General features: G+C 39.4%; 1 protein-coding gene across 2 annotated transcripts in view; it reads right to left on the minus strand.

Annotated features, from left to right (window-relative positions):
* KHDRBS3 (KH RNA binding domain containing, signal transduction associated 3) overlaps positions 1-19,272 on the minus strand; it is a 184,136-nt gene that overhangs the window by 72,508 nt on the left and 92,356 nt on the right. For both annotated transcript variants that reach the window (XM_087447417.1, XM_087447416.1), the window contains exon 5: positions 11,597-11,736. In XM_087447417.1, the coding sequence (XP_087303543.1) occupies positions 11,597-11,736 (140 nt within the window). The remainder of the gene's footprint in view (positions 1-11,596; positions 11,737-19,272) is intronic.

The raw sequence follows: 19,272 nt of genomic DNA on the forward strand, positions 1-19,272 counted from the left end.
AATACTGTAGCCACTTGGGAAGACAGTTTGACAGTTTCTTACAAAGCTAAACATAATCTTACCATATAATCCAGCAACTGTATTCCTAGGTATGTGGATAGCATGTATCCTTGATGTAATGACAATGACCTTTTACCTTTGTGGTTTTTGTTCCCCAAATTCATAATCCCAGGCTAACCATGAGAAACATATGAGACAAATCCCAAAGGAGGGACATCCTACAAAAAACCTGACCAGTACTTCTCAAAACTGTCAAGACCATCAAAAAGAAGCAAAATCTAAGACTTTCACCCTTAGGTAACTTTTATGAGTATCGTAAATTAGGTCTTTTTTTTTTTTGCCATCCTTGGCCATCAAAAGTGGTACAGTAAAAGAGGCAGCCAAGAGCAAAGACATTGCTGTACGACCTGAACTCAGCTCCTGACTGTTCTTACCTGCTTAACTTCTGCCTTCCAGTTAACATTCAAACTAACCAAGAGTCTGACTGGTCTGCAACTTTCCAAGCCAGTTTCCTCAATTGTGAAATGGGATACAGAACCTATTTCTAAGTATTACTATGAAGAAAAAATGACACAGGACATATAAAGTATTTTAGCACATTTCCTACTCAATGAAGATCAACAATTTATATAAATTTCAATCACTCTAAACTGTACTGACAGACACTCTAATTTCTTTCTTTTTTTTTTTTTTTGTGAGGAAGATCAGCCCTGAGCTAACATCCATGCTAATCCTCCTCTTTTTGCTGAGGAAGACCAGCTCTGAGCTAACATCTATTGCCAATCCTCCTCCTTTTATTCCCCAAAGCCCGAGTAGATAGCTGTATGTCATCGTTGCACACCCTTCTAGTTGCTGTATGTGGGACGTGGCCTCAGCATGGCTGGAGAAGGGGTGCGTTGGTGCGCGCCCGGGATCCGAACCCGGGCCGCCAGTAGCGGAGCGTGCACACTTAACCTCTAAGCCACAGGGCTGGCCCAACACTCTAATTTCTATAGTGTCTTACTCATCTTTTTTATCTCCAGTATATATCTAGAAAAATATTCAATGTGATTAGAGGAAAGAGTAGTTTTCAATTATAGTACATCTAACTCATTAGTGATATTTCAGTTAATCTGTGTATATTCAAACTAATTAAGGCTCCTGCTTCCTCATCTAATATCCCATCCCTGCCATCCAAGATACTATATGGACCACAAAATATTCAATATGTTTCTTGAATATATAAATATATATATACATAAATTTAGGTCTTTCATCACAATTCTTTCCCATCATCATCAACATTGTCAGGTTACATGCCCAGTGGGTGAATGGAATCATACTAAGGTATCTGTTATAGAATTCTAGACAAGTCATGTAGCTCCAGATACTTATCTATAAAAGAGGCATTGAAGATTCATCTTTAAGGGTTTGAAATTCCATGAGAATGGTGTTAAGCAGCATAGTGTTAGTATTGTTTGAAATGATCCTCTGATAAGAGGAAGGCATGATGGAGGGTGACATGCTAACATAAAAATCCTGTCATATTGCAAAGTATTTACTGAATGCTACAATGAAGTTCATGGTAAAGATGAACAGCTGGATTGATAATACAGGGCTGAGAACAGAAACAGCGTCTATTAGATGAGATTTATAAATCAATGGATATTTTGTTTTTACTAGAAAAGTTAATTCCAATTGATAGGATTAGGGTGTCACACAGCTTAGAATGAGGATAATGGAAAAGCAGAAAGATAACACATCTGAGAAGAAAGTTTCATAAGGAGATGAATGGATGTGATTGTAATGGTTCTTTCTGTTTGCATTTTTCAGCAGGGTGACCATTGTTTCTGGTTTTGAAACTCAGATGTGAAAATAATCTAGAAAGGTTTTTATAGTGAACAGCTATTTTTGTGAGAATAGTGCTTTGAAAGACTGAATATAAAAAGTTATTGATTAATCAAGAACTAAATATTTAGTTTATAGATTAATAAGAGGTTTTAGGATGTGATGAAAAAGCATATGCTTTGGGTTCCAACAAACCACACTCAAACATGGTTCTGTCAGTTAGCTGCTGAGCCTTGGTTTTCCAATGTGTAAAATGGAGTTAATAACATCTAGCTCTTGCAGAACAGTTGTGAGGTTTACACACAGGGTATATAAAGTGCCTACCCTAAAACAGGCACTTCGTGAATGGTAATTACTATGTAGTCTTCTGCATGGACTCTGTCCTGATCCTTTCCTTTCGGCTGCTTACTGAAGGATGAGGAGAGAGAGCAGACAGCAGGTACAACTCAGTTCAGTTCTCATTTGATACATTTAGCAACAGCACATTTATATACATTCTATACATTTAGCAACAGCAACACAGACTGGCAGAGTAAGTATAAACGTGTATACTACATTGTTCGGCTTTTGTCTATAAATCTTATGAGAAACACAAAGTATGAGGTAAAACAATGAATTCGGTGGCAGAATCCCTGAATGCTCAAGCTAACCGCAGTGTAATCAACGGAGTGACTTTGGGAACCCAGCTGACTTCTGGCCCTCAGGAAAGGCAGGACCGACCGCCTGCTGATCGCGGAGTGGGTGCCTGCAGGATCTAGTGTCAGGGTCTCAGCCTGCTATCACTGGTATCATAGAGAGAAAAACCTTCCAGAGATCTATGAGGTCAATAATGACCCAAGGGGTAATTTCTTTTTCTATAGAATCCCTAAGACATTTGACGACTTTCCTTCATCTTGTGTTTTTCTGAGAGTAATGCTTAATTGTTCTGAGATTCTTTTTCTTGCCAGAGGTTGACAAGCGAATGAGAGGGTAGGCAAATAGAAAAGGCGAACACAGCCTATAGCTATAATCCCTCAGAACGTAGGTAAGAAATTGTCAGGGCTGATGAGGATGGAAACTTCTACATAGATGACTTTGGCAGCTCTTACTCTGAGCACCTTTAGAGATCATGTGAAATGTGGTACTAGGGCAGTGCTTCTCACACGTCCACGTGTAGCCTCATCACCTGGGACCTAGTGTTGGGGCCAAGTCTGACTCAGTAGGTCTAGGGGGAACTCAGATTCTGTATTTCCAAGAAACTCTCCAAGTGCTACTGCTGCTGCTTTAGACACAGCAGTCACAGATGTGTTATGAAACCTGGCAATTATCTCTCTGCTTTATTCTGTGATCCAGCTAACCTTCAATGCCATTAAAAAAAAATTGCTGAGCACCTGTTTTGTTATCCTACCACGTACAGCGTATGAAAGAAACTCAAGGCACTTTGTTTCTTCTCCAACACATTACAAACTAGTTATGAGTAAAAGTGTGGATAAAATAAGACAGTGTGTGACAAGTACAACCTCTTATAAAGTGCAAGTGCAACTTACTTATCGTCTCTTTTCATCCCATGATATATCCCCCTGAAGACAGAAAGCTCATTCATTCCTTACTCTGAAGCCTGTCATTGTCTTCCAGTTCTGATTGTTAGCATGTTTTACTGTTTTTCTTCATTTAAAAATAAAAATAGCAAAAATCTTTATCATTTCTAACTATCATCCCTATTTCTGCCTTTTGGAATTATGAAGCACAAGTCTTCCTGTCTGATAACAATGGAATTGATAATAAAGGAGTTTAAGAGAGATGTATCATTTGCCCAAGGTCCTATATTGAGAGATTGATCCAATACCTGGACTGTAAGAATTCAACTTTTAGTGTGGCATTATTATTTTTTTTGTGTGTCAGGAGATCAGCCCTGTGCTAACATCTGCCAATACTCCTCTTTTTTTTTTTTTTTTTTTTTTTGCTGAGGAAGACTTGCCCTGGGCTAACTTCCATGCCCATCTTCCTCCACTTTATACGGGACGCTGCCACAGCATGGCTTGACAAGCAGTGCGTCGGTGCGCGCCCGGGGTTCCGAACCGGCGAACCCCAGGCCGCCACAGCGGAGTGCGCGCACTCAACGGCTTGCGCCACCGGGCCGGCCCCTAGTGTGGCATTATTCTGAGTAATCAGAGAAGGAATCATGGCACAGGTTGGGCTTGAATGGGACACTAAAAAAATTAAGTAGGATTTGGATTAGTGTGTACTCAATGTTCCATCTCCACTTCAAAGATGAGGAAATTGGCTCAGAGAGAAGCTCTGTGAGGCCATACAGCTAGTAAGAGCCAGAGGGGCCTCCGATTACCGCACAGTGCCACAGCCACACCCTAATTTCCAGCAGACAGTCCTATCTTTTCTGCTTTCAAGCCTGTGCCCCTCTGCTTGGGGTGACTTCCCTCTGGTACTATCCTGCCATATTTCTTTCCCTTCATCCTAAGTTTGTTCATACCCATGTTCCCCACTCAGAATTATTTGTACCCTCATTTCTATTTCCATTTCACTTTTTTTCATATCCCTCATCCCCTATTTATACCATTCTCTCATAATTACTTGTTTCTCTGACTTTGCCCTCTTAAGTTCCCTGATGTCAGGACAATGACTCACTCATCTCTGAAAGTTCAAGTCTTGTCACAGAAAAAGCTCAAGGAAAATTTGTGACATTGCATGACCTAACATCAGATATAGACTGACTGATTTTCAAAGAGGAAAAAATACATTAAAACTTCTGAAAAACCAGGGTGTGGTGGGAGGGGATTCCTACTATAAATTAGCACACTCATTGGATTCCTTCCACCCTAAATTATCTCAGCTTGTCAATGATTTTCTTTAACGTGATTCTAGGAAAATCAGTTGTCATGTTGGGTGTCAAAACTCTTCGTCCTTCCTTCGTGAAGTCTGCAGGAAGACCTAGAGCATTTACTCGGCTTTACGCTGCACTTGACGTGTGCATGCCCGGCTTTACGCTGCACTTGACGTGTGCATGCCCGGCTTTACGCTGCACTTGACGTGTGCATGCCCGGCTTTACGCTGCACTTGACGTGTGCATGCCCGGCTTTACGCTGCACTTGACGTGTGCATGCCCGGCTTTACGCTGCACTTGACGTGTGCATGCCCGGCTTTACGCTGCACTTGACGTGTGCATGCCCGGCTTTACGCTGCACTTGACGTGTGCATGCCCGGCTTTACGCTGCACTTGACGTGTGCATGCCCGGCTTTACGCTGCACTTGACGTGTGCATGCCCGGCTTTACGCTGCACTTGACGTGTGCATGCCCGGCTTTACGCTGCACTTGACGTGTGCATGCCCGGCTTTACGCTGCACTTGACGTGTGCATGCCCGGCTGAGCTGCCCCAGGAGCACCATGCTGAGCTGCTTTTCTCATCTGTGTGTCCCTGGCTGGCATTCACATTGCAAGTTCTTGTCAGAAGTGCTCACACTATTTGCAACACTATTGGCCTCAGTCATTGTCTTCCCAAAGTCTCCTAATGTGATTTTAAAAGAAACCACACATTTTTCTCCTTTTGTCTCCCTTAATCAGCTCCAGCGTGGCTACTCACTAATACACCATCAGAGAGCACCTGAATAAAAAGTAACCGAGGCCTGACGGAGTAGCTCAGTAGGAGAAATTCAGTGGACCCCAAGGCAAGAAAAACTCATTTCCAAGGAAAGTCCTCTAGCATTCTGCCTGGGAATACATGTCATATGTGGGGCATGCATGCTATACACCGATGCCGGGGTTTTTATTAAAGGCTCAGACACAGAGTCGGAAGGAAGGCGAGGAGGGTGACTTTTCCAATAGTGTAGGTGGTAGAATGGCCTGAGAAGGCAGGACCAGTAGGAAATCAAACAATTCATAAACATGTTTTTTTATTGAAAATTTCTATAATTTTGGCTAGTAGAAAAATAAATACATTATCATTTTCCTATATCCTCCCTTTCCTTAATAAAAAAATGACTTTTTAATATAGATTAGATTAATATAAATCATATCATATGCTGGTGAAATATTTATGGCCCTTATATTAACTATTCAGTTTTCCTGACTACATTTCTCATAACTTCATATACTCTGGGGAAAATATATCATTTTCAGTCATTAAAACAATCTTTAGCATCTATGATATCACTCATAATCCATTTTAAAAAGAGAATAAGTCCCATGTGAAAATCGAGGTGGATGAGGAAATGAGAGTGACAGCATCCCAGCTCAGAGTTTGAGAAGTTAGGCAGAGAAGCAGGCAAAGTAACTGGGGCTACTCACTGTCTATCAGAGCAACTGCTGAAATACCAGTTTCACAAACACTGGGCGTCACTGAAACCAGTGGGGCACGATCTAATGTTGAAACTCTAAATGACTACCTTAAGCTGACAGTTCACGCAGTAGCTAAAAGAAGTTGATTGCTGTGGCTGGTGTCCTGTGAAACTTTAAACTCTCCCAGGGCAACCCTGTCAGCTTGCTGCAGCACCCAGTGCCCTGGCACACAGTCTGGAAAGTGCGATGAGAAGACGTAACATGGGATCGCAGTCCAAGAAAGGGAAGCGGGAAAGGGACAGGTAAAATAGTTAAAGAAACTAGCTGAAAATTTCCCCAATTTGATGCAAGCTGATAAAAGGCCTTGAGTGACGGGGTCAGCCTAACGCCCTAAGTTAAAACAAAACCACCACAGTGGGCACCCAATACTGTGACCATGTGTTTACTACTTAGAAAGACAGGCTTCATCTGCTGTGTTCACTTTTTCTTCCTGCTGTTTCTGGTATCACACGCAGAGAGATAAGACTGCCTGCTACTTGGAAGAAAGGGCCAGGTGGGCCAGGGGAAAAGCAACACACACCAAGCCCACTGTTTTCAAGAGAGGAATGGAAGGGAGCATCCTTGAGGGTTCAAAACTGTCTAGCCCAGACCAACAAAGCAGCAGGCAAAATTCAGGGTAGGAGACCTACTGAGAAAAACTAAAACAAAACAAAAAGTGTGTTGCCTGGAGTGGCCTCAATTTCATATCTGTGTTACTTCCCTAATTCCTTCTCTGCTGGGGTCTGTGGAAGGAGTTAGGGAGGCCTCGTATTCACAGCAATGCTTTTAGGAGGCATAGCACATGACAGACTGGAAGTAAAGAAACTTCCTTACCTCCTAAGTAAAAAAAAGTGTAAGTTTAGTTCTCTCATTTGAAACTGAAATGAAAAAGTTTTATTAAAACACTTATTATTTGCCAATGCAGGATTTAATTTTAGATTGTTTACATCTTTTAGCAGAAAGGTATCCTGAGGTGATAACAGTGGGGAACATTCATGAAGATTCCAGTAACTGTTCCACTGTGAAATTCTAAAGTGGTGACATCCACGTGACCATTTCCACAGAGCTAATCCCCAAGTAAACTGAGTCATGTGTGACAGACAAGAACTACATTAACAAAAAATATTGTAAACAGTCAACACTTGATCAGCAAGAGCCTAAAGGATTTGCTGTTGTATTGTATTCATGTAGCAACTATTAACTGAGTGATTACTATATGCCAAGTATCGGGGACTTGTACAAGGGCATTTATGGGTTTATATTACAATGAGAAGTAACCAATGAAAAAGTGAACAAATAAGAAAGGTAAATTCAGTTTGATAAATGCTACTAAGTAATCAAGACAGGGTGCGGTGGACTAGCTTCTGGACTAGGGGATGGCTACTTTAAACAAGGCGATCAGCAAAGGCTTCTGTGACAAGGCACCTGAATATGCTGAGAACACAATGCTGAGAGCGGGGAGCCAGACAAGAGGAGACAAAGCATTTGGGGAGAAGGAAGGGTGAACGTAAAGCACCCGGGAGAGAAATGAGCTTGGCCTCTTCAGGGAACAGAAAGGAGACCAGTCTGGCTGGAGTACAGAAAATGGCCAGGTGGAAGGAGATACAGTCAGAGAGCAGGAGAGTGCCAGAGCATGGAGGCGCAGGTCAGGAAGTCTGGGTTTTCTTCTAGCTGCAAAGGAAGCCACTGAAGGATGTTAAGCAGGGACAAGATAAATCTAACTTAATTTTAAAAGGTCATTAAGACTGTGACTGCAAACTGGAAGAGGAGTGTAGACAGATTAGGAAGGACGGGAGAGGCGATTAAAGAAAAACAGACCTAAGGTTTATTTTAGAGGTAAACTCAAAATGACTTGCTGAGGGACTGTTTGCAGGGAAGACTTACGACTCTCCACTGGAGACATTTCTCACAAGTCTCAGGACTAGAAAGTGCTAGGCTTCGATGAGTAGGTTTGTCTTCTGTGTTATTACTGCTTTTGGACATTTAGACACCGAATTCTATACCCATGCTGTCCTCAGCTTTGGCTACCATGAAGCTCAAAGCATCACTGGAAGGCGAACTCCACCAACTCTACAGAATAACTTGTACTTTTTGTATACTTACCTTACTCTTGAGGTTTTTTGTAACTTTCTATCCAAATTGCCATATAATTTATTTATTTATTTATTTATTTATTTTGGTGAGGAAGATTGGCTCTGAGCTGACATCTGTTGCCAATCCTCCTCTTTTTGCTGAGGAAGATTAGCCCTGGGCTAACACCTGTGCCCATCCTCCTCTATTTTATATTTGGGACGGCACCACACATGGCTTGATGAGCAGTACCTATGTCTGCGTCCAGGATTCGAACATGCAAACCCCAGGCTGCCGCAGCGGAATGCACGAACTCAACCACTATGCCACCGGGCCGGCCCCATATCAATTTATTTTTATTCTGTTAGATGGACATATTGGTTTGGCAAGTTACTATATGTGATTTGATGGGAAAAAGTAGTAAATAAATATAAAAGTCTTTTCATCATAGCTTGTATGAAAAGTGCTATCGTGCTATAATGAAAATATAATAAAAGTGACAGAATGAAAGTTCTGTGGAAGAACTGCAGTGGGAGAATGGATGAAAGAAAAAAGATGGATGAAAACACAAGGCAAGGATCAAAGAGAGGGAGAGGCATGGATTATGGAACCAGACTGCCCGCGTTCTAAGCAGGATCTACAAATCACTAGCCGTGTGACCCTGGGCAAGTAACTGACTCCTCTGGCCTCATCTTCCTCATCTGTAAAATGGTTACGTTACCAGAATAGTGCCCACCTCACAGGGTTGTCATGAGGCTTAACCTAGTGAATAGGTAACATGCCTTAAAAAGTACTCAATCAATAGGTGCAATGTAAGTGTTAGTTAAAATAAGTTTCAGTTTGGCATATAAAGATAAGTAGGATTTAAACAGGTAGAGGGGCAGAGGGAGGAAATACAGAACTGCAGACAGAGGAATATGTCAACAGAGGTCTTGAAAGGTGTAAGCACAAACTTCATGAAACAGTAAGTATCTAGCTCGGGTTAAACACACGGGAAATATGACAAAGGAATCAATAAAGACTAAACAGGAGAGAGGTCTTAAGAAAAAATACAGAAGGGCTTTGAAAGCCTCTTCTAGGAATATGAATTTCATACTGTAAAAAACAGAGTATTTGAAAGATTTGGTACCAAGGAAGCCCACAAGCATACGGAGGGAAGAAAGTGGGCTCTGTGTCAAGTGCTCTGCCCAGTGCCTGGTGCACGTGCTCCTTAAACGCGTGGTGACCCTAAGTACACAAATAAAGATGTTTAATCTAGCACCGAATGAGCCATTACTCCACCACAAACCAAAAAATAGGTTCTGAAATGGGAACTTAACAATAATTCTATCAGACAACAGTAACCATCCAGATAATGGAAAAGCTTTAAATGGCAAACAATGTTTAGGCTGTGATGAAGAGGAGTAATTTTTCATCTGGGCAGACGGAGGTGTTTCTCCAGATACTATACTCCAAAAAACAGAAAGCTGCCTTCCTCATCTGTTCATAATATAACATTTTCAACTTAATTTAAAACTGGACAATTAAATTAGAACTTATTTTCAGTAAAAATGGCAGATCTGGGGGCCAGCCCAGTGGCGCAAGTGGTTAAGTGCGCACGCTCTGCTCTGCTGCGGCGGCCCGGGATTCGCCGGTTCCTGTGGCAGCCCGGGGTTCGTCGGTTCAGACCCCGGGCGCGCACCAATGCACCGCTTGTCAAGCCACGCTGTGGCAGTGTCCCATATAAAGTGGAAGAAGATGGGCATGGATGTTAGTCCAGGGCCAGTCTTCCTCAGCAAAAAGAGGAGGATTGGCAGATGTTAGCTCAGGGACGATCTTCCTTAAACAAAACAAACAAACAAAAAAGGCAGATCTGGTTTAAGGAACATAGCACCCCAAAACAACGGCACTGGGTGTGCTTGACTCGCTACACTCAGCATCCAAAGCATACGCATTCTGTGAATGCTGCCTCATTTAGAAAGAGGGCCACTGCAGATCTGATTACTAGGTTAAGAATTCTGAGATGGAAAGATTACCTTGGATTATCCCGGTGGGCTCTAAACACAATCACATGTATCCTCCTAAGAGGAAGGCAAACAGAGATTTGAGTCAAAGAAGAGGAGAAGGCACCATGAAGACAGAGGGAGAGAACAGAGTGAGATGGCCATACCATCAAGGCAGGCCTGCAGGTGCCAGTGCTGGAAGGGACAGGGAAAGGATTCTCCCCTAGAGCCTTGGGGCAGTGCTCCAACACCTTCATCTAGGTCTAGTAATACCGATTTCGGACACGTAGCCTCCAGAACTATGATAAATTATTTCTTAAAGCCCCCAAATTTGTGGTAATTCAACACAGCAGCCACAGGAAACTAATATAGCAAGTAAATACTTTCTTATTACAATTTCAAGTAAATTTAATGGTAGAAGAAATGGAAATGAAAGAGATTTACCATTCACTGAGCACCTACATAAATTACTTCATTAAATCATCAACGGCAATTCTATTATTATTAGTTCTTTTTTATAGGGAAAACCCACCTGCATCATGCCCAGATCTATGTTTATTTTATACTGCAATAACACCTATTTGCAATTGCTCTGATGGTGCGCTATCAGCAACACTGAATAGGGGAACTGATTTTTTATTCCTCTAAATGAACTTGTAGATATAGAAAAATGCTATTTTAAATTATTTCATGCAAAATTCTAACTGAAAACATATATACAGTCACGAGTGAAAAACTTGTGTTACTTCTTTCCACTGAGTTCTTTCAGGGGCAAAGATTAAAGAATTAAAAATAATTCTCAAATAAATTTGAGACAGTCATATCTCAATTTATGATTTGCTTAAATTGACTTATGAATTCATTAAAACATTTTTTGTATTAAAAGTAGTCATCATCCAAAGACAGAAATAAAAATCCTGTGTGCCTGGACCAGCCCAGGATTTTTCAGATACTGCAGAGCACTTATAGTGACTAAAATGATGAGAGGCATTTGGACACCCACTTAGTGCCCGACACCACTCAACACTGGAGATGTGGCAAGGAACTAGCCTGATGCTATACTCAAGGGGAGAACATGTTTCTACTATCTTACTTTGCATATCAATGCTATTATCTACATAAAAATAAGCTCCATTTTAAATAATTAAGAACTAATGTCAGAGTGATCAAATGAACATATCTCAAATCATCAGCTATTAAGTGGCACAGGTTATATTTAAGCTCAGGAAATATCTCAGTTCAAAGTGAATCCCTTTAATATGACATCATACTGTCTGAATATATTCTTATAGGTTTTGTGCTGATATAGTGATAGAGCCATCCGACTATTAATAAAGGAAACATTAAAACTGTTGCCACAGTACCCTACTCTAACAACAACAACAAAAAGTCAGTGAATTACACCTACCTGGTTATTGCTGGGGTCGGTACACCTCTTGTACGCAAGGTGGATTTCCCTCGAACAACTGGTACATCTGTATTTTCTGAGCCACCATTCAAGTATGTTAATTCCTGGAGCTGCGCTTGCCTGATTTCATCATTATAGTCCTACACAGAAGACAGAAGAGAGCATGATTCACCTCATACAGAAAATACAACAGTATTTAGGACAAGAAACAAACAATTTTTTAATAGAAAAAAAGGGTTAGCAAAATAGTTGAATTCATAAAACAAGATTTGAGTTTGTTAAAATGCATCAATACACTGTTGTAAAAAGAAAAGAAAAGAAAACAGCATTTTTCTCCAAACTACAATTTTCTACAATCAGCCATAACTCCTTCCCCTAGGCATGCTTTCCAATAAAACATTTATAATAAAATTAAAATGCCATATAACTGATATATGGGCATTGTTATTTAAAACTCAATTTGACTAGCAATTATTGAGCATCTATGATGTGCCAAGTAACAGAAAAACACAGAGGAGCAAGCAAGGGTCCCTGCAGCCAAGGAACTCACAACCTAACAAAGGAGGAAGAAACACTACATGACAGCTTTACTCAAATTAAGAACCACAAGGACACATTCTTTTTGCACATTTCCATTTGGATACTGAACAAGTAGCAAAATTCAACATTTCTAAAATTGAATACATCATCTTATTCTTGAAAACTTGCTCTTCTTTATCTTACATTACGATCCAAATATTCAATGGAGAAATTCTAAGAATCATCTTTGATTTCTCCCCTTTCCTTAATAACCCCAACTCTATTCAATAATCAGCAAGAAAGACATGTAATTAATAAATAAAAGTGTGAACTGTTTTATAATAAAAGGAAAGTTCAGGTCTAAATGATCAAAAAGGAAAGTCATCTAACTCAGCTGTGGGTAGTAGTTGTAGGTTCTCCATAAGAAGTGCCACTGAGGACGAGTGTGAACTAATTACCAGAAGACAGGCAGTAAGTATTCCAGACAGAGGGAAAAGCATATTTAAGACCCAAAGTAATGGCATGTCCAGGAAACGGAAAGAAGTGCCGTATGGCTGAATTATAAAAACAATTTGGGGTGCGGATGGGGGCTTAAAGTAGAGGGGAAAGCAGAGGCCAAATCATGCAAAGTGCTAGACATTTTAAATACAACTTTAAATGTCTAGAATTAAACGTTCTAAAAAGCATTTAATGGTTTTAAGCAGGTGAACTGCATATTTAGGTTTGTGTTTTGGAAGAATCATTCTAGCCTTAGTGTATACAGACAGCATAAGACTGAAAGCAGGGATTGATAAAACACTACACCCGAAACCACATATGCTTCTCAACTGCACATGGAACATTCTCAAGGACAGACCATATGCTGGTCCATAACATAAGCATCGATAACTTAAAAGGACTGAAATCAAACAAAGTACATTCTCTGACCACAATGGAATAAATCAGAAATCCATTAAAAAAGGAAATTTGGGAAGTTCACAAATATATAGAAATGAAAGAACGTAATCAAAATAACCACTAGATCAAAATAGAAATCCACAAGGAAAATTAGAAAATACTCTGAGATGAATGAAAATGAAAGCACAACACACCAATATCTCCAGGATGTATGTAAGGCAGTGCATAGAGGGACATGTATAGCTTTAAATGACTATATTTAAAAAATGAAAGATTTCAAATAAATAACCTAAACTTTCACCTTTAAAAAAAAAATAATGAATCCAAAGTAAGCAGAAGAAAAAAAAATAATAAAAAGTAGACCAGAAATAAATGAAACAGATAATAGAAAATAAAGAAAAATCAATTAAATCAAGTTGGTTAAGCAACAAAATTGATAAACCTTTAGCCAGATCAATCAAGAATAAAAGAGGGAAGACTCAGATTATTAAAATCAGGAATGAAGAAGAGGAAGTCACCCAGACTTTAAAGAACTAGAAAAGGATTATAAAGGAATACTATGAACAATTGTATGCCAACAAATTAGACAATTAGATGACAAGATGACATGGACAAATTCCTAGAAAGACACAAACTATCACAACTGACTCAAGAAGAAACAGAAAATTTGTACAGATAGTAACAAGTAAAGAGACTGAATTACTACAGTCAGCCCTCCATATGTCCGTACTATGTTTATGATCTGCGGTTGGCTGAATCCGCAGATGCGGAACCCGGGGATACGAAACGCCGACTAAGGGATTTGAGCTTCTGTGGATTTTGGTATCCACAGGGGGTTCTGCAACCAATTCCTCGCAGACACCGAGGGACAACTGTACTCAAAAAATGAGCTGCAAAGAAAAACCTAGGCCCACTTGAATTCAATGGGGAATTCTACAAACAATTAAAGAAGAATTAATGCTAATCTTCCACAAACTTTCAAAAAACTTAGAGGATGGAACACTTCCTAACTCATTCTATGAAGCCAATATTGCCCTGATACCAAAACCAGACAGAGATATTACAAGAGGAGAAACTACAGATGAATATCCCCGTGAACAGAGATGCAAAAGCTCTCAAAAAATATATATTAAGGAGCCAAATCCAGGGGCATAAACAAAAAGAGGAGAATATACACAAGAACAGGGTAGAACTTATACCAAGATTGCAAAGTTGGTTTAACATCTGAAAATCAATTAATGTAATACCATAATCATAGAATAAACAACAAAAAACACAATTATTTTAATACACAGAGAAAAAACATTTGACAGAAGAATCCAGCATACTTCAATGATAGAAACACTCAACAAAGTAGGAAAACTCACAGCTAACATCATATTTAATGGTAGAAACAAAAAGTGTCATCCTAAGATCAGGAACAAGACAGGATGTCTACACTCGCCACTTCTATCCAACTTTGTACTTGAGGTTCCAGCCAGGACAATTATGTAAGAAAAAGAAACAAATGGTATGCAGGTCAGATGGAAAGAGCTAAAACAACCTCTATTCATAGACAGCATAATCCTATATATAGAAAAATCACAAAGAATCCACAAAAAAATTATTAGAGCCCATAAATGAGTTTAGCAAAGCTGCAGGATACAAGATTGATATACAAAAATCAGTTGTATTTCTTCACACTAGCAATGAACAATCCAAAAATGAAATTAGGAAAAAAATTCCATTCAGAGTACAATGAAAAGAATAATATACTTAGAAATAAATTTAAAAAAATAAGAGCAAGATCTGCACACTAAAAATTACAAAATATTGTTGGGAGAAATTTTTAAAAATCTAAGTAAACGGAAAGATACTCAATGTTCATGAATAGGAGGATATAATATTGTTATGATGACAATATTCCCCCAAAATTGATCTACAAATTCAAGGAAATCCCTATCAAAATTCCAGCTGATTTCCTTGCAGAAATGGACAAGCTGATCCTAAAATTTACTTGGAAATCCAAAGGACCCAGTATAGCCCGAACAATCTTAGAAAGGAAAAACAAAATTAAAGACTGTTATCTTCCCATTTCAAAACTTAGTAAAAAGCAATACTATTCAAGACTGTGTGGCACCGGCTTAAAGGACAGATATAAAAACAATGAAATAGAATTGAGAGCCCAGCTTAAATTACAGTCAATTAATTTTCATATAGTTTCATTAACAAATGGTACTTTAACAACTGAATATCCACATTAAAAAAATAAAGTGTGACTTCTACTTCTTGTCATACACAAAAATTAAGTCAAAACAGATCAGATATCTAAATGTAAGAGCCAATGGGGCTGGCCCGGTGGCACAAGCAGTTAAGTGCGTGCGCTCCGCTGCGGCGGCCTGGGGTTCGCTGGTTCAGATCCCGGGCGCAAACTGACGCACCTCCTGTCAATCCATGCTGTGGCCGCGGCCCATATAAGGCAGAGGAAGATGGGCATGGATGTTAGGCCAGGGCCAGTCTTCCTCAGCAGAAAAAGAGGAGGATTGGCAGATGTTAGCTCAGGGCCGATCTTCCTCACACACACATAAAAATATAAATGTAAGAGCCAAAATTGTAAAACTGTTAGAAGCAAACAAGAAAGTAAATCTTCACAACCTTAAGTCATCTAACGATTTCTTAGATACCAAAAGCATAAATGAAAAGATAGACAAATTGGACTAAATCAAAATTTAAAACTGTTGTGCTACAAAATTACCATTAAGAAAGTGAAAATACAACTCACAAAATGGGAGAAAATCTTTTGAAATCATATATCTGATAAGCGACTTGTATCCAGAATATATGAAGAACTCTTACAACTCAATAATAAAAGGACACATAACCTAACTTTTTAAAGAGCAAAGGATATAAATAGGCATTTCTCTTAACAAAATATAAAACGGCCAATATGCCCATGAAAAGATAATTAGTCATTATGGAAATGCAAATCCAAACCACAATGAAATACCACTAACATACCCACTAGAATGGCAATAATCAAAGACACAGCCGATATCAAGTGTTGGTGAGACTGTGGAGATACTGGAACCCTCATACATTGCTGGTGACAATGTAAAATGTCCCAGCCACTTTGGAAAACCATTTAGTAGCTCCTCAAAAATGTTAAACATAAAGTTACCATACGACCTAGCAAATCTACTCCTAGGTAATACTTAAGAAAATGAACACGTACATCCATGCAAAAACTTGTATATGAATGTTCACAGAGCATTATTCATAACAGCCCAAAAGCAGAAATAACCCTCAAAATTTCTCAACTAATGAATGGACAAAAAAAAAATGTGGTATATCTATATAATGGAATAATATTCAGCAATAAAAAGCAACTTGAATGGACCTTGAAAACAGTATGCTAAGTGAAAGAAGCCAGGACAAAAGATTTCATATATTGCACATGTTTTACACAAAATGTCAAAAACAGGCAAACCTATAGAGACAGATGAGTGGCTGCATAAGACTGAGAAGTGAGGGAGGGTAGGGAAGGGAATGGGGAGTGACTGCTAACGGGTAAAGGGTTTCCTTTTGGGATGATAAAAATCTTCTAGAATTGACTGGTGATGGTTGCATAACTGTGTATATACAATAATTCCATGAACGTATACCTTAAATGGGTGAATCATATGATATGTGAATTGTATCTTCATAAAAGCCACGTAAAAAGAACAAAAGGTAAATTGGTGGTTGCCTGGGGATGCAGAAGAATGGGGAGTGACTGCTGTCCATTACGAGGTTTATTTTGGGGGGTAATACAAATGGTCTCACTTAGATTATGGTGACAGTTGCAGAACTCTTGAGTATACTAAAAACCACTGAACTGTATACTTTATATGGGTGAATTTTATGATATCTTACATATTAAAGGAAAAAATCACACTGGAGGCAGAAACACCAGATGGAAGCTCTTCAGTAATTCCAGTTTGTGGTAAGGATGGCCTGGAGTAGGGAAGTGGCAGGAAGGATGAGGAAAGGTAGATCTGGAGTTATTTATAATGTTTAATTTTATTAGAAATGGTAATACACTGGATATGGAGTACATGAGCAAAGAATGCCAAGCGGTTTCTGGAAGGCAAGAAGAAGGATCAGTAGCAGAGTGATATCAAGAGGTCATCTATTTTGTACAGGTCGAATATGCAATGGTCTATGGTACACAAAAATTGAGACATTCTATAGCAATCAGATAGAGGAAATGGAAATTTAGAAGTTAAAGATGTGGATACAGAAGTGGGCAAGGAAGGGTTACTCAGCCATACACATTACAGAGAAAGGCCTGCGGTCAAGGCTGGTCCTTGGCAGGCTCCTAGGAGATGACCTCTGAGCACATGGAGGGTTCTGCCTGCTAAGAGTGCTTCTGTATGCCTGAGACTTGAGGCCATGCTGTACCAGTCTGGCCAGATAAGTCTGCCCTAGTCACGTGATTGGTGGGGAACATTTGTTTTGCTTCAGGAGGTGGAGAGGTGGTGAAAGACTCCGCAGCTGAGGTCGGGTACAGGCATTGACTGTGTGCCTCTGTGACTGATCCCGATGAAAATGCTGGACATCGAGGCTCAGGTGAGCTTCCCTGGGAGCAACACTTCACATGTGTTAGCACACACGGCTGCTGGGAGATCAACTGTGTCCTTGTGTGGTTCTACCGGGAAGGGACACCTGGAAGCCAGGCCTGATTCTTCCTGGACTTCAATCCCGTGCTCCTCTCCTCTTTGCTGATTTTGACCTGCATCTTTTTGTTGAAATAAACCATAATCACAGAGTATAACAGATTTTCTGAGTCCTGTGAGTCCTTCTAAAGAAGTACTGAGATGGAAGGCGGTTGTAGAAACCCCTAGCACAAGAATCCATTTGTACACAAATGTCAGCAATAGGCAGGATTGCGTGAGGCACACTCACAGAGTGAGACAAGGGCTTAGGACACAGCTTTGAATATCAACATGAAAGAATAGGTAGAAGAAGAAAGGCCTACACAAAGCAGACCAAAAGGTGTGGCAAGAAACTGAGAAGGATAAGGCAGTAATCATATTATGACAGCCACAGCAAGTCGGTGGTGCATTCACGTTCTGTCGGCAGCCAAGTACTAATTCCATGGGATTCACTAACAATAAAAGCATTACTGACTTCAGAAATAGCAGTTTTGGTGAAGGGTGGAGCTGGAATCCATTTCAGCGGGATGAAGAGTGAATGTGAGTAAGTCACAGACACAGTAAGGGCAGGCAGCTTCTTCCAGTTGTACAGCTACAAAGAGGAAGACAAAAGGACTGTAGTTTGAGGCACAGAGGGAGGCTGTTATGATAGAAGAAATATAAGCATATTTGAGTATGAAAAGATTCAGGGGAAACCGTTTCCTGAATTACTTAGAATTAAAAATATATTTGAAATATATTCAGTAAATTTATTACAAATAAATACACTCTGTCTTCCTTTTCAAAAGCAGAATGTAAAAAATGATTTGAAGCTTGTAGTACAAACAAGGCATTGTAAAATAACAAAAATAGTATGAACACCAATCAAAAATGAAGTTGAAATCATAATCAGCCAACACTTGCAGAGTAGGAGGAAGGGAAGGCAAATGAAGACAAATTCAAGTCACTACAATAAGCACAAAAGGCTAAGGGTTAAACGGTTTAGATTTTACTGTAAATATAGATTCTTTCTCTAACTTATTTGGGGTATTGTGAGCTCAGAAGAATCATTTGAATCTATCATTACTTCAATCTCTCTAAAATAAGCCTATAAATATGTTCCCTGCCATTTTACTAAAAATGTGTGAAGATTAATAAATTATTGTAAAGCACATTCTAAATAAAACGTACTACATAAATGCGAAATATTTGCCCTGTTGAAAAGCGTTAGGAGGTGTGACACAGAATTGTATGTTGTTAAAAACAGATTCATGGGAAAAGAACTTAACCGGGGCCCTATTCAAAAATACCATTAAAAATCAAAAAAAAAAAAAAACATCGCTCTAAAGTTAGGTGATTATAACGGTGTCACAAAAACATCACTAGAATTAAAGCCCATTTTAAACATCATCTTTGTAAAACTACATTATAAAGCAAAGAGTATAGTTAAAAAAACAAAAATGAAATCTGAGTCAATCACATCCAAGGTTAAGCCTGAACTTAACTAACTGAACTTATCAGGTTTGTGATTTTAGACAATTTTTTTCAACTTTAGATAACTGTTTCTTCTGATGTCAGGTGGACACAACTGATATCATTGTAGCTACA

The sequence above is a fragment of the Ceratotherium simum genome, chromosome 23 (assembly GCF_057802395.1).
Source record: "Ceratotherium simum simum isolate JZ-2026a chromosome 23, ASM5780239v1, whole genome shotgun sequence".
In the NCBI taxonomy this organism is placed as follows: domain Eukaryota; kingdom Metazoa; phylum Chordata; class Mammalia; order Perissodactyla; family Rhinocerotidae; genus Ceratotherium; species Ceratotherium simum.